We start from the raw sequence: 12334 nt of genomic DNA on the forward strand, positions 1-12334 counted from the left end.
GGATTGGTCTGAGTGAAGAGGGGAAAACAACTTGTTTTTATTGGCAGAGGGGTTTGTAATTCTCTGTAAGAGCGGTTTGAAAAAAAACTAACGGGGCGTTATCATTTTCACAATTTCACAGTATTATTCCAACCTTGTGTGGAAATGTAAAACACAAAATCTAGATTGACTGCACTGGGCCTTTAATGAGCTACTGCTTGCTTTGACTGGGTTGTCCCCTAATGCAAGTTAAACACACAAGTCTTTTTCATGACCAGTTTTATTGTATTAGCAAACAAAGCGGTAGGCATCAGACACACATCAGCAATCAACTTTATTTATCAAGCCCTTCTTCCATCAGCTGATGTCACAGAAACCCAGCCTAAACCCCAAACAGCAGGCAATGCAGATGTAGAGTCACTCTCAGCACACATACCTCGCTACTCCTTTACACTCCCACATTTCTACCTAAAGAGTTCATACTCTATCTTCATTTGCATGTATTGTTTTTAATGTAAAGACTAACTTTAATTTTAAGTTATGGATGAGAGTACATTCAAAACATTTTCTATAATAGTGCAGTATTAAGAGGCCTTTGTACATAAGCTCTACTTTGTCCCAAATGGCACCCTATTCCCCACATAGTGCACTACTTTTGACCAGGGCCCCTTGTCAGTAGTGAACTATATAGGGAATAGGGTGCCATTTGGGAGACAGCTAGTGTGGACCAAGAGGCATCACATGGGAAGTATGTGAGTGCACAGGTGGTTGGTGGCACCTTAATTGGGGAGGACGGGCTCGGGGTAACGGCAGGAGCAGAATGGTATCAAACACATGGTTTGACGCCGTTCCAGCCATTATGAGCCGTCCTCCCCTCAGCAGCCTCCACACACCTTATCTACTACACTGTATTAAACTCACAAAACCAACTCAAACTACTGTACATAGTTATATCAACTGCTGTTATCTGAAGCCGGCACAGCTGGGGTTAGGCCGCACAGTCTTGGATTATGCCTAACTGCTACTTAATGGGTGTGTGTAGCCTGAGCTAATGTTTAACCAGTAATACTTTGCCTAGAATGTGTCGTGACCTCTGGCCTAACCAATTATACCATCTCTTGTTTGTGGCATTGGGGCGCGTACCAATAGTCTATAGTGGCTTCCTCTCCTTGTCATCTCCCCTTCATATGAATTGATCTAGAGGAGCAGGATATTTACATTTACATTTTAGTCATTTAGCAGACGCTCTCATCCAGAGGGACTTACAGTAGTGAATGCATGCATTTATTATTATTATATATATTTTTTGTACTGGCCCCCCGTGGGAATCGAACCCACAACCCTGGCATTGCACACACCATGCTGGCGTTGCAACCACCATGCTCTACCAATTGAGCCACAGGGAAGCCGATATGTGAAAGAAAACCACTAGTTAAACTCCTCTATGTTGCCTGCCTGAACCTATCCAGTCCTCTTTTAGATTACCACAGATGAAAGACAAAGGTAATCACAAATATACTGAACAAAAATATAAACGTAACATGTAAAGTGCTTGTCCCATGTTTCATGAGCTGAAATAAAAGATCCCAGAAATGTTTCCTACACACAAAAAGCTTATCTCTCTCCAATTTTGTGCACAAATGTTTACATCCCTGTTTGTGAGCATTTCTCCTTTGCCAAGATACACCTGACAGGTGTGGCATATCAAGAAGCTGAATAAACGGCATGATCATTACACAGGTGCACCTTGTGCTGGGGGACTTTAAAAGGCCAACTAATTCAGATTGGCTGGGCCTGGCACCACAGTGGGTGGGCCTGCCTCCCAAGTGGATGGGCCTATGCCCTCCCAGCCCACGCATGGCTGCTCCCCTGGCGTCAAATGAAATCCATAGATTAGAGCCTAATTCATTAATTAAAGTTTACAGATTTCCTTATATGAACTGTAACTCAGTAAAATCCTTGAAATTGTTGCGTTTGTATTTTTGTTCATAATGTTAGTGGGGTGAAGGTATGCATCCTTGATTCCTTTCCTTAGGTGAGTCTCGTATTCTACAGCTTTCCTCTTCAAGATCAATCTGTCCACCTGGACTATCCTTCTGCTCTCTGATTGGTCTATGTCCATCACTCTCACCGGTCCCTTCTTTGATTGGTCATTACTGACAGCATTGTGCCTGCCAACTCCTGCTGAAGTTCCTATCATAAAGGGGACCTGACATGGTTTCACTGATGTATCTGATTGGACATTAGGATTCCATTGAACTGTCTGATTGGCTCTTCAGCCTTACCACTTAGCCTATAGCAGACATCAGTCACAACACAGGCTGAGATTCCCTTGGAGAACACAACATCATAATGTGAGTAAGAGTGTCCCTTTAAGCCTGTGAGCCAACCATCTGGTACAGTACAATTGTATGATGGTCTGAATGGAGCCTATAGACACTACTGTTGTTTATTCATTTTCTCTAACAGTTATATAAACCAGACTAAGTTCAGAGCATAGCCTGCTATCACAGTGAGGTTGGGGGGGGGGGACATGAAGTTGTGTAGAGGGCTCTCTTCTCCTCTTGCAGGGTTTAGTAGTAGTCTTCATAGTTCTTGGGGTTGAGGCAATAGAGAATGGCCCCTCCGAAAGAGAAGATGGTGGCCCCCCAGGCCAGGCCATAGCCCCAGTTAAACTCGTGGTTTATCCTCAAGCTGACCGTCTCAATGAACTTAATGGTGTAGAGGACCAGACTGCAGACCTGAAGCACCACTGTTAGAGTAAGGGAGTGAAGCAGAGAAGAAAACGGAGCACATGAAATTACAAGATCAGAGAAAAATGAAGATTCTCTAGTTATAAACTGTGTGTGCTGTGTACAGTATGTGCATGTCTCTGTTTGAAGATGTGTGTGCATGTATTCATGCCATACTGTACCTGCAGCGGACAGCAGGACAGCGACAGGTCTGTAGCAGCGGCTCCTGGAGCCGACACACACTGACACCAGAGCCACCAGGAAGGAGAACAGGATGAGGGCAGCACCACCCAGCAACAGGGCCAACGTGGCAATCTGCCAGTCTGAGGGAGAGAGACAGAAAGGGGGGGCACAGAGAGAGAGCGTAGAAAACCCTGCTCAGTTATGTATTATGGATCTGTACTGAACACACTGTAGCACCTCTATTTGAAAGAGAAAAATTTGTCAAAAATAAGTCTGAACGCACTCAAGCACCTCCCTATTTTATTGACTAGAGAGAGAGAGCGAGCGAGAGAGATGGTCTGTACCATCGCAATGTGAAGTCTCACAGACATGCCCAAGTACACAGCCACAGTGAAAAATGACAGCCATCGACATGAAAGTCTGACATTCCACCCACACCATCTGGTAACAGAAGGCCTCTTATTCCTCATGGGAAGAGTATTCTGAGGATCTGACAGAGGTTTGCCAGGAAAATCTTTTCATGGGGGGTTATTAGCCTAGTGATCCATGTCAACAGCGTGGCGTATGGTCCAAGAATGTTAAACCTGCACTAAAATCACATTTGTACCCAACACAGCAAAAATGTATGAAAACTAACACACAATCTCACTCACTCTCACTCACTGCTAGGCCTCTTAGTGCAGAAGTAGACAGTTATTCTCTGGGTGACTGGATAATAGGTGTCCCTCCTGCCTGCTCGATGCAAAGTCAGCAGCAGTTTCAAGAAGTACTCCAAATCACTCATCTAATGTAGAGACTAGAATAGCACTCTGTCCTCGCTGGAATGCTAACAGGGATAGGAGAGGGGGGCTAGAAACTACTGATTACTACATCCAACCACAGTGTATGGAATGAGCTACAAGTTCCTTAATGTCCACATGACCAACAAACTAACATAGTCCAAGCACACCAAGACGTGAAGAGGGCACGACAAAACCTATTCCCCCTCAGGAGACCGAAAAGATTTGGCATGGGTCCTCAGATCCTCAAAAGGTTCTACAGCTGCACCAGAGAGCATCCTGACTGGTTGCATCACCATCTCATATGGCAACTGCTCGGCCTCCGACCACAAGGCACTACAGAGGGTAGTGCGTATGGCTCAGTACATCACTGGGGCCAAGCTTCCTGCCATCCAGGACCTCTATACCAGGCAGTGTCAGAGGAAGGCCCTAAACATTGTCAAAGACTCCAGCCACCCTAGTCATAGACTGTTCTCTCTGCTACCTCACGGCAAGCGGTACCGGAGCAAAGTCTAGATCCTAAAGGCTTCTAAACAGCTTCTACCACCAAGCCATATGACTCCTGAACATCTAATCAAATGGCTACCCAGACACTCTGGCTACCCAGACACTCTGGCTACCCAGACACTCTGGCTACCCAGACACTCTGGCTACCCAGACACTCTGGCTACCCAGACACTCTGGCTACCCAGACTCAGATCAGCGTCCCCTCACCCAATCCTAACCTTAACCATTAGTGGGGCAACTTCACCCTCAACCATAGAATGTTTACAAGCTTAGTCTTAGAGGCAGCAGGCCGCCTAGTGGATAAGAGCATTGGGTCAGTAACTGAAACGTTGCAGGTTCAGCTGTCTAGGTAAAAGAAAATCTGTTCATGTGCCCTTGAGCAAGGCACTTCACTCTAATTGCTGCTGTAAGTCTCTCTGATTAAGAGCGTCTGCTAATTGACTACATGTAAATGTGGTCTATTATAGCTCCCTGCTAGACACTTAATTAACTGGGAGGTGTACTGGCTTCCATTCACGTCCACTGAGTGGGCTGCAAGAACCGCTGAGTGATATAGATGTTTTATTGCTAGGAGCAACAGTCTAGACTTGTTCATCAACAATCTGTGGGCTGGGTGGGGGTATGGTATATGTAAACAGACAAGGGATGTTGTGAGGTTGATTAACTTACAAAAGGAATAATGGCAAAGTAAATACCATCAGAGAAAATAGATTGTTTTTCCATTAGAAAAGGTGCGTGTGTGCGTGCGTGGATGCATGTGTGTTAGAAACAGCTTGAATAGTTGGACATATCAATAAACAAGGCCAATTTAAGATGTGTAATATTCATTACAATCACAGCTAAGTGGCTTAAAACTTAATGGCAAACCCTTTCCCTCTATGGCAAGGCAGACGGAATGATCAAACCATTCGACAATGAGGGAAAGTGACAGTGTGTAAGCTGCTTATACTACAGTTCCCACTCGTCGGGGGGAAACATCATTCCACAGGCCGAGCTGCTCGAACATAAACAAACATTCCCTTCATGGACCAAATATTGCTTCTACAAAAAAATGGTCCTGTCATCACAGGAAGCCTCTCATTTCCAGCGACCTCATTGGCTGCCTCTCTGACCGTGGGAGCATCACTAACTCCTGTTTGTCGCTACACTGAACAACAATATGAAAATGCAACATGGAACAATTTCATAGATTTTACTTAGTTACAGTTCATATGAGGAAATTAGCCAATTGAAATAAAATCCATTAGGACCTAATCTATGGATTTCACATGACTGGGAATACAGATATGCATCTGTTGGTCACAGATACCTTAAAAAAAAAAGTCAGTATCTGGTGTGACCACCATTTGCTTTAAGCAGTGCAACACATCTCCTTCGCATAAAGTTGATCAGGGTGTTGATTGTGGCCAGTGGAATGTTGTCCCACTCCTCTTCAATGGCTGTGTGAAGTTGCTGGATATTGCCAGGAACTGGAAAACGCTGTTGTACATGTCGATCCAGAGCATCCCAAAAATGCTCAAGGGGTGTCATGTCTGGTGAGTATACAGGCCATGGAAGAACTGGGACATTTTCAGCTTCCAGGAATTGTGTACAGATCCTTGCGACATGGGCTGTGCATTATCATGCTGAAACATGAAGTGATGGCGGCAGATGAATGGCACGACAATGGGCCTCAGGAACTCATCACGGTATCTCTGTGCATTCAAATTGCCATCAATAAAATTCAATTGTGTTCATTGTCTGTAGCTTATGCCTGCCCATACCATAACCCCACCATGGGGCACTCTGTTCACAACGTTGACATCAGCAAACCGTTCGCCCAAGCAACGCCATACAAGCCATCTGCCCAGTACAGTTGAAAGTGGAATTCATCCGCGAAGAGCACACTTCTTCAGCGTGTGAGTGGCCATCGAAGGTGAGAAATTGCCCACTGAAGTCAGTTACAACGTCAAACTGCAGCCAGGTCAAGACACTGGTGAGGACGACGAGCACACAGATTAGCTTCCCTGAGATGGTTTCTGACAGTCTGTGCAGAAGTTTCATCAGCTGTCCGGTTGGCTGGTCTCAGACGATCCCGCAGGTGAAGAAGCCGGATGTGGAGGTCATGGGCTGGCATGGTTACACATGGTCTGCGGTTGTGAGGCTGGTTGGACGTACTGCCAAATTCTCTAAAATGACATTGGAAGCGGCTTATGGTAGAGAAATTAACATTAAATTATCTGGCAACAGCTCTGGTGGACATTCCTGCAGTTGGCATGCCAATTGCACACTCCCTCAAAACTTGACACATCTGTGGCATTGGGTTGTGTGACAAGACTGCACATTTTAGAGTGGCCTTTTATTGTCCCCATCACAAGGGGCACCTGAGTAATGATAATGCTGTTTAATCAGCTTCTCGATGTGCCACACCTGTCAGGTAGATGGATTATCTTGGCAAAGGAGAAATGCTCATTAACAGGGATGTAAACAAATTTGAGAGAAATAAGCTTTTTGTACATATGAAAAATGGATGGGATCTTTTATTTCAGCTCATGAAACATGGGATCAACACTTCACATGTTGTGTTCAGTATAATTGGAAATATTGTCATTCCATAACTTGGCAAGTCAGTTAAGAACAAATTCTTATTTACAAGGACGGCCAACCCCGGCCAAACCCAGACAACGCTGGGCCAATTGTGCGCCTTCCTATGGGACTCCCAATCACGGCCGGATGTGACGCTACCTGGATTCGAACCAGGTACCGCAGTTGTATCAGAATCCTATTTGGAATCCAATTTGACTACTTTCTTTCTTATTGTAAATCAAAAGTAATCAGATTGGATCCTATAGGTTTTTGCTAAATCTTGTAGGATTTTGTCACCCCAATCAAAATCCTATTAGAATGTTTTTTTCTTCTTTATTTAACCCAATAAATTATATTTGGTTGTCATAAGTAAATATTTTGGGTAGATGGACATATTATAAAGTATGAAAAGGCTTCATTATTGAATATATATATATTTTTTAATCATATTTGTATACGTTTTATTACACTTGGATTGTGTACTAGAACATATGGGTTGAAAAGTGTTATTTTTCTCAGATACAAATAAACAAGTCCAGGTAAAAGCCAAAGGTCATAGCTTTCTAGGGGGGGAAACACTATTAATAAACACAATATTAGTAAAATGTTGCCCTTTTGATGACTAAAGCCATAGCGAAGCAGTGCAAAACGCCTGTCAGCTCAACTCTAGCTAAGTTGAAGACATTTCTATGTTATTTTCGAGTCACTGTGTTTTTATAGTAAATGAGAAATGTTTCTTGTTTGTTATTGCTAAATATATGTGCCTTTATAATAGGCAAGTCAACCCCGTTTTCATGATTTCTGGTAGATCTAAATAAATCAAATCACGTTGGACTCATTCAGCAGTTGTTACCTAATTAAATACTATCGGTAATGAACGTTGAAAGTGCCATTTAAATTCCTAAAACATAAGTTGAAAATGACGCCGTTGCTGCTTCCCGTTACAATAACCTTTGATAAATAGCCCAATGTCAAAACACCGTTTTGACGTGTCCAAATCAAATCATCAATAAACCGTTTTGAAAACCTTAACATAAAATGTAGGCTACTACCTACACATACATGTGCCACAATAGTAATCATATTACTTGTATTAGTATTTTTTTGAAGCACCTTATAAACTGCATATGCACCATGTTGTTTTGACATGTGCCAATTAAATCACTCATATTGATTAGAGGGGAAATGGAATTGCATGCGCTGTTAAAACTAACAACTGAAAAACACATGGAAACTGAAAACATCTGCTGGAGACAACCAGGTACACTTTGGAGTGATGCACTTTGATTTGGGGCTGTGGCCAAAACGGAAAGACAACGCAACACTTATTTGACAAACACTCATTTTGATAACACATTGAAATTAACAGAACGGTTACACGTCCTGTTCAAACTAACCTTACTAAAAAAAAAAAAAAAACATACGGAATCTGGGAATGTTTACTGTATATCACTGGTTACAGGACAACTTGTAGAAGACATTGTGGATTGTTGCATTTTGTTTCAAGTGGGTCGCCAACGCCGAAAGCTAAATGCAACACAATTTTGTTAATCACTCATCATATCGAAATCAATAGAGTGAGGGCAAATTGTTGTTGTGTTTACATTGTTTAAACTAAGACTATTCAAAGGCCACACTGAATCTGATCATTTCTATATCACTGGTTAGAAGAGATTCCCACTCCAGGAATCCCCGAACACACCCCTCCTTACCGGCGCAGGTGAAGGGACGGAGGCAATTACGCACGAAGAGAACAATGGAGGGAGGGACAAAGAAAGGAGAAATCTAGAACGAAGAAAGGATAAAAGTACAGAAGAGGACATTGAGATTCAAAGGACGGCTTAAAAGAGGAAGAACTTCCTTGAGTGAACCCTGTACCCGCGAGACAAAACTAAGGTTTAGCCACAAAATATAATTGAATGACTATGGAAGGGATTGTTTGGTTTGAAAGTGAAGTACTCTGAACAGGGCTTGGATTTTGTTTCCCGTTTGAACCGGCCGAGTGCCATTCTGTAAACATTAAATATATAATTAAGATTTTTGTAATTTAAAAAGCCGACTCTTCCTCTGTTTACACCACCCCTCGCTACGCATAGATCGGAACCTCTTTGGACCATCACAGTAGCTTTAATTGGACAATCTCAGAGCTAAATATAGCACAGAAAACCGAACATTTATGTTAACTACAATCAGGATTAAAGACCAGTAAACTGAGGAACAATCTCCATCTCTTTGCCAGTGATAATTCCCTGCGGTTCTCAACATCTTCCACACCACCACAATATGGGAGTGATTCAATCATATCAAATTTGGGAACCAATCCTATTGGACTCCTCTGGGATTCTATTTTATAGGATCTGATAGGATTCCAATACGAGAATCCAATAGAAAAACCCTATCAGATTATAGAACCAGTCCTATAGGATAAAACCCTATCAGATTATGGAACCAGTCCTATAGGATAAAACCCTATCAGATTATGGAACCAGTCCTATAGGATAAAACCCTATCAGATTATGGAACCAGTCCTATAGGATAAAACCCTATCAGATTATGGAACCAGTCCTATAGGATAAAACCCTATCAGATTATGGAACCAGTCCTATAGGATAAAACCCTATCAGATTATGGAACCAGTCCTATAGGATAAAACCCTATCAGATTATGGATCCAGTCCTATAGGATAAAACCCTATCAGATTATGGAACCAGTCCTATAGGATAAAACCCTATCAGATTATGGAACCAGTCCTATAGGATAAAACCCTATCAGATTATGGAACCAGTCCTATAGGATAAAATCCTATCAGATTATGGAACCAGTCCTATAGGATAAAACCCTATAGGATTGGTTCCAAAATGTATCCTATAGCTGGTTCCAAAATCTGATAGGATTTTTCTATTGGAATCCCATAGAAGTTTTTGACTAAGGCTGAAATTGCAGGAATCACTGCAGTGGTTATCAGTCTCAATCAGTTGTGTAACAGCAGGATACAGAAGCTCATTGTGGAAGCTCAGAGACTTAGAACTGACACACATACTGCGTGAGAAAAATACAGCCAGGAGTCTCAGTGCTAGAAGGACAGGAAGCGCTAACTTTTAATATAGGATGCGTCCCAAATTACACCCTATTCCTTATGTAGTGGGTTACTTTTGAGCTCTGGTCGAAAACAGTGCAATATATATGGGATAGGGTGCTATTTGGGATGTAGTTTAGGTTCTGTATGATGACAGATGGAAATGGAGATTAGCGAGATCCAATCTGATCATTAATTACATTTCCCTATGTGTATTTCAGGAGCAATCATCTCTATTAAAAAAATCTGGATTGGCCTTCAGGGCCACTCTCGGCCTGAGACAATAAGGGGGATTAACTGTCAGATCAGAACCTGGAGAGTTTCTTCACCTCTAACTGAACTGAGATCAGCACTAATAGTGATGAGTAGTGCCTGCTAAGTGCACTCACACACTCACTCCACATTCGTTTCTCCTCTCTCACTGGTTTGGCATCAGCGCAAAATGTCTCACACAGACGCACCACACTCCTGAGACTGTTTACCCCTGTGTGTGTGTGTGTGTGATTGAGTGTAATATCCAAATGTTACCCATTTACATGTCTTCTGCATTAAAAAGGGATGCTCCAGAGGTTTTGTATAATCTCAGACAGTTTTGAAAGTAGTGCTCACGAGCCAAAATGTCTCCCCCGACAATTGGGCACAATTGTGTACTACGTCATCCATTTAATATGATATGTTGCAAATTCCAATTCAAACAATATGTTAGGAATTTGTAAGTGCTTAAGTTCCTGGACTGCATCTTTAATGGTATGCACATCTATGCATGCACGTCAACCCTGCAGAACTCCTTAAGTGCACCAACCTGCTTGTAGGACATGAACACACATCTATACACAACACCTCAGCAGAACATGTTCTTAAGTGCACCAACCGGGTAAATACAATACAAACACAATTTGTTTAATGCCCTGGGCATGACACTGAGGAAACTTAGATATTGGGGAGAGAGACTGACTGATTACTGTGAGTCAAATTGATCCCTAAGTCTAGTGCAAGGCCAAACTGAGGAAATGGGCAGTTTGCTGTGTGCAGTTACTGTGGTATGCTGGCTGCTGGCGACACAGAGACTCCATGTCTTTATAAGGAATCAAGCTGCACTTTGTCTCAGAGTGACAGGCGAGAGGAGCAGTGCCAAAATGACCCCTCAGTTAGGATACTCATCACATAACCAAAACAGTGTATTCAGACAAACAAAAACACGTATTCACTGACTGCACAACACACTATCTGCAGCCAACCAACTAGATAAAGACACATTGAACACCTGGTGGAGTAATCAAAATACAGCTTGTTTCCACAAAAACGTCCATGCTGGATGAAAAATAAGTCCCCTTTTCAGTGGGGAAAACAGCATTTCTAGAATGTGCCACTTGTTTCCCTGGTTACTAATCTCTCAGCATTTGGATCTCTGGGGAGTTTGCTTCTCAAAGTTACCCTCGCTCCTTGGTCGGCAGAGGAACCCCAACAAAGGCTCATTTTGTCGGCAACAAAAGCCCAATAAACCCCAGCTGGACAAAATTCCCACATCATTTAGTGGTGGGTTGGGCGAATAGAAGAGGGAAAGTAAAGGATATTTTAAATGCCCATAATTAATTATAGCAAGTCCTTTTAGTTTGAAATAAACTATTTAAAACTTTGAAAAGCCAACTTTAGAGCGTGCATCATACATTTGATAACAGAGACTGGATGGGAAAAATGATGCTCTTGCTATCCCTACCTTTTAGCTGCAACATAAATCATTACTGAGCAGAGAAAAAATAAAACCGTGATTGTACTGATGCACCAGTAGAATCAGCAGCAGGCGCCCCTTTCATCTCTGAATGCATATGTTCCTCAATGGATGCATTGCATATCATCATGGTCATTGAAACAAACAAAACAAGAATCCCTCAAATGTCCCCAAAATAGAACCCTATCAATTTGTACCTCAACATAAACACAGTATAGATGCATATGGGCATTTCGAACAGTAATAGGTCTATTGACATTAGTGAACACGAGGAAGGTCTCTCTCACCAGTCTCGAGCGTTGTGTTGCACTGCCATGTGTCCGAGTTGACAGGCTTCCAGCAGGACTCCCACAGAGACAGGTAGTACTGGTTATACGCCGTTACCCACGCGGGGCTCAACACGGCTCCGACATCCAGGCATAGCGCAAGGAAGACACACACCAAGCCCACCAACTTCAGCGGTGTCAACGCCGACACGCGCACCTCCTCCGTTCCACTGACGGATGAAGCCATGGGATGGTAAACAAAAGTATCTTTCTCCGAGGACCGTGGGCTGGCGGTTGGGTCTCAAACCAATAATTTCGTAATTCTCCCCTGCTGTGAGTGGAGGGTGGGCAGCCTCTGCGCGTCAGGGACGCTGCTGCAGGTACCGTATCACTACTGCTGATGCAAGTCGTCCGACCGCACTGAACATTGCTGAAATATCACAGAGAGGCACCTGCAGGGTCCTAGTGCCTAAGTTCTCCCACTGGATTTTCGTCAGTCTCTTCCAGAGGTTGGCCCA

At 43.0% G+C, this 12334-nt stretch overlaps 1 protein-coding gene across 1 annotated transcript; it reads right to left on the reverse strand.

Moving 5' to 3' along the window:
• Positions 1-241: 241 nt before the first annotated feature.
• Positions 242-12294, reverse strand: tmem47 (transmembrane protein 47). Its single transcript, XM_014149491.2, has 3 exons — positions 11838-12294; positions 2894-3034; positions 242-2731 (listed from the first exon to the last, which is right to left on the reverse strand). Exons 1-3 carry the CDS (start codon positions 12061-12063, stop codon positions 2553-2555), a joined length of 546 nt encoding a protein of 181 aa, XP_014004966.1. The 5' UTR covers positions 12064-12294; the 3' UTR covers positions 242-2552.
• Positions 12295-12334: the final 40 nt, after the last annotated feature.

The sequence above is a fragment of the Salmo salar genome, chromosome ssa16, assembly GCF_905237065.1.
Source record: "Salmo salar chromosome ssa16, Ssal_v3.1, whole genome shotgun sequence".
Classification (NCBI taxonomy): domain Eukaryota; kingdom Metazoa; phylum Chordata; class Actinopteri; order Salmoniformes; family Salmonidae; genus Salmo; species Salmo salar.

Bases quoted from the DNA above. Each gene is read 5' to 3' on its own strand.
- tmem47 (XM_014149491.2), bottom strand. From the start codon at position 12,063: ATGGCTTCATCCGTCAGTGGAACGGAGGAGGTGCGCGTGTCGGCGTTG. The intron at 3,035-11,837 runs GTGAGAGAGACC...TCTCTCCCTCAG, and splicing joins CAACACAACGCTCGAGACTG to ACTGGCAGATTGCCACGTTG. The intron at 2,732-2,893 runs GTACAGTATGGC...TTACTCTAACAG, and splicing joins TGTCCTGCTGTCCGCTGCAG to TGGTGCTTCAGGTCTGCAGT.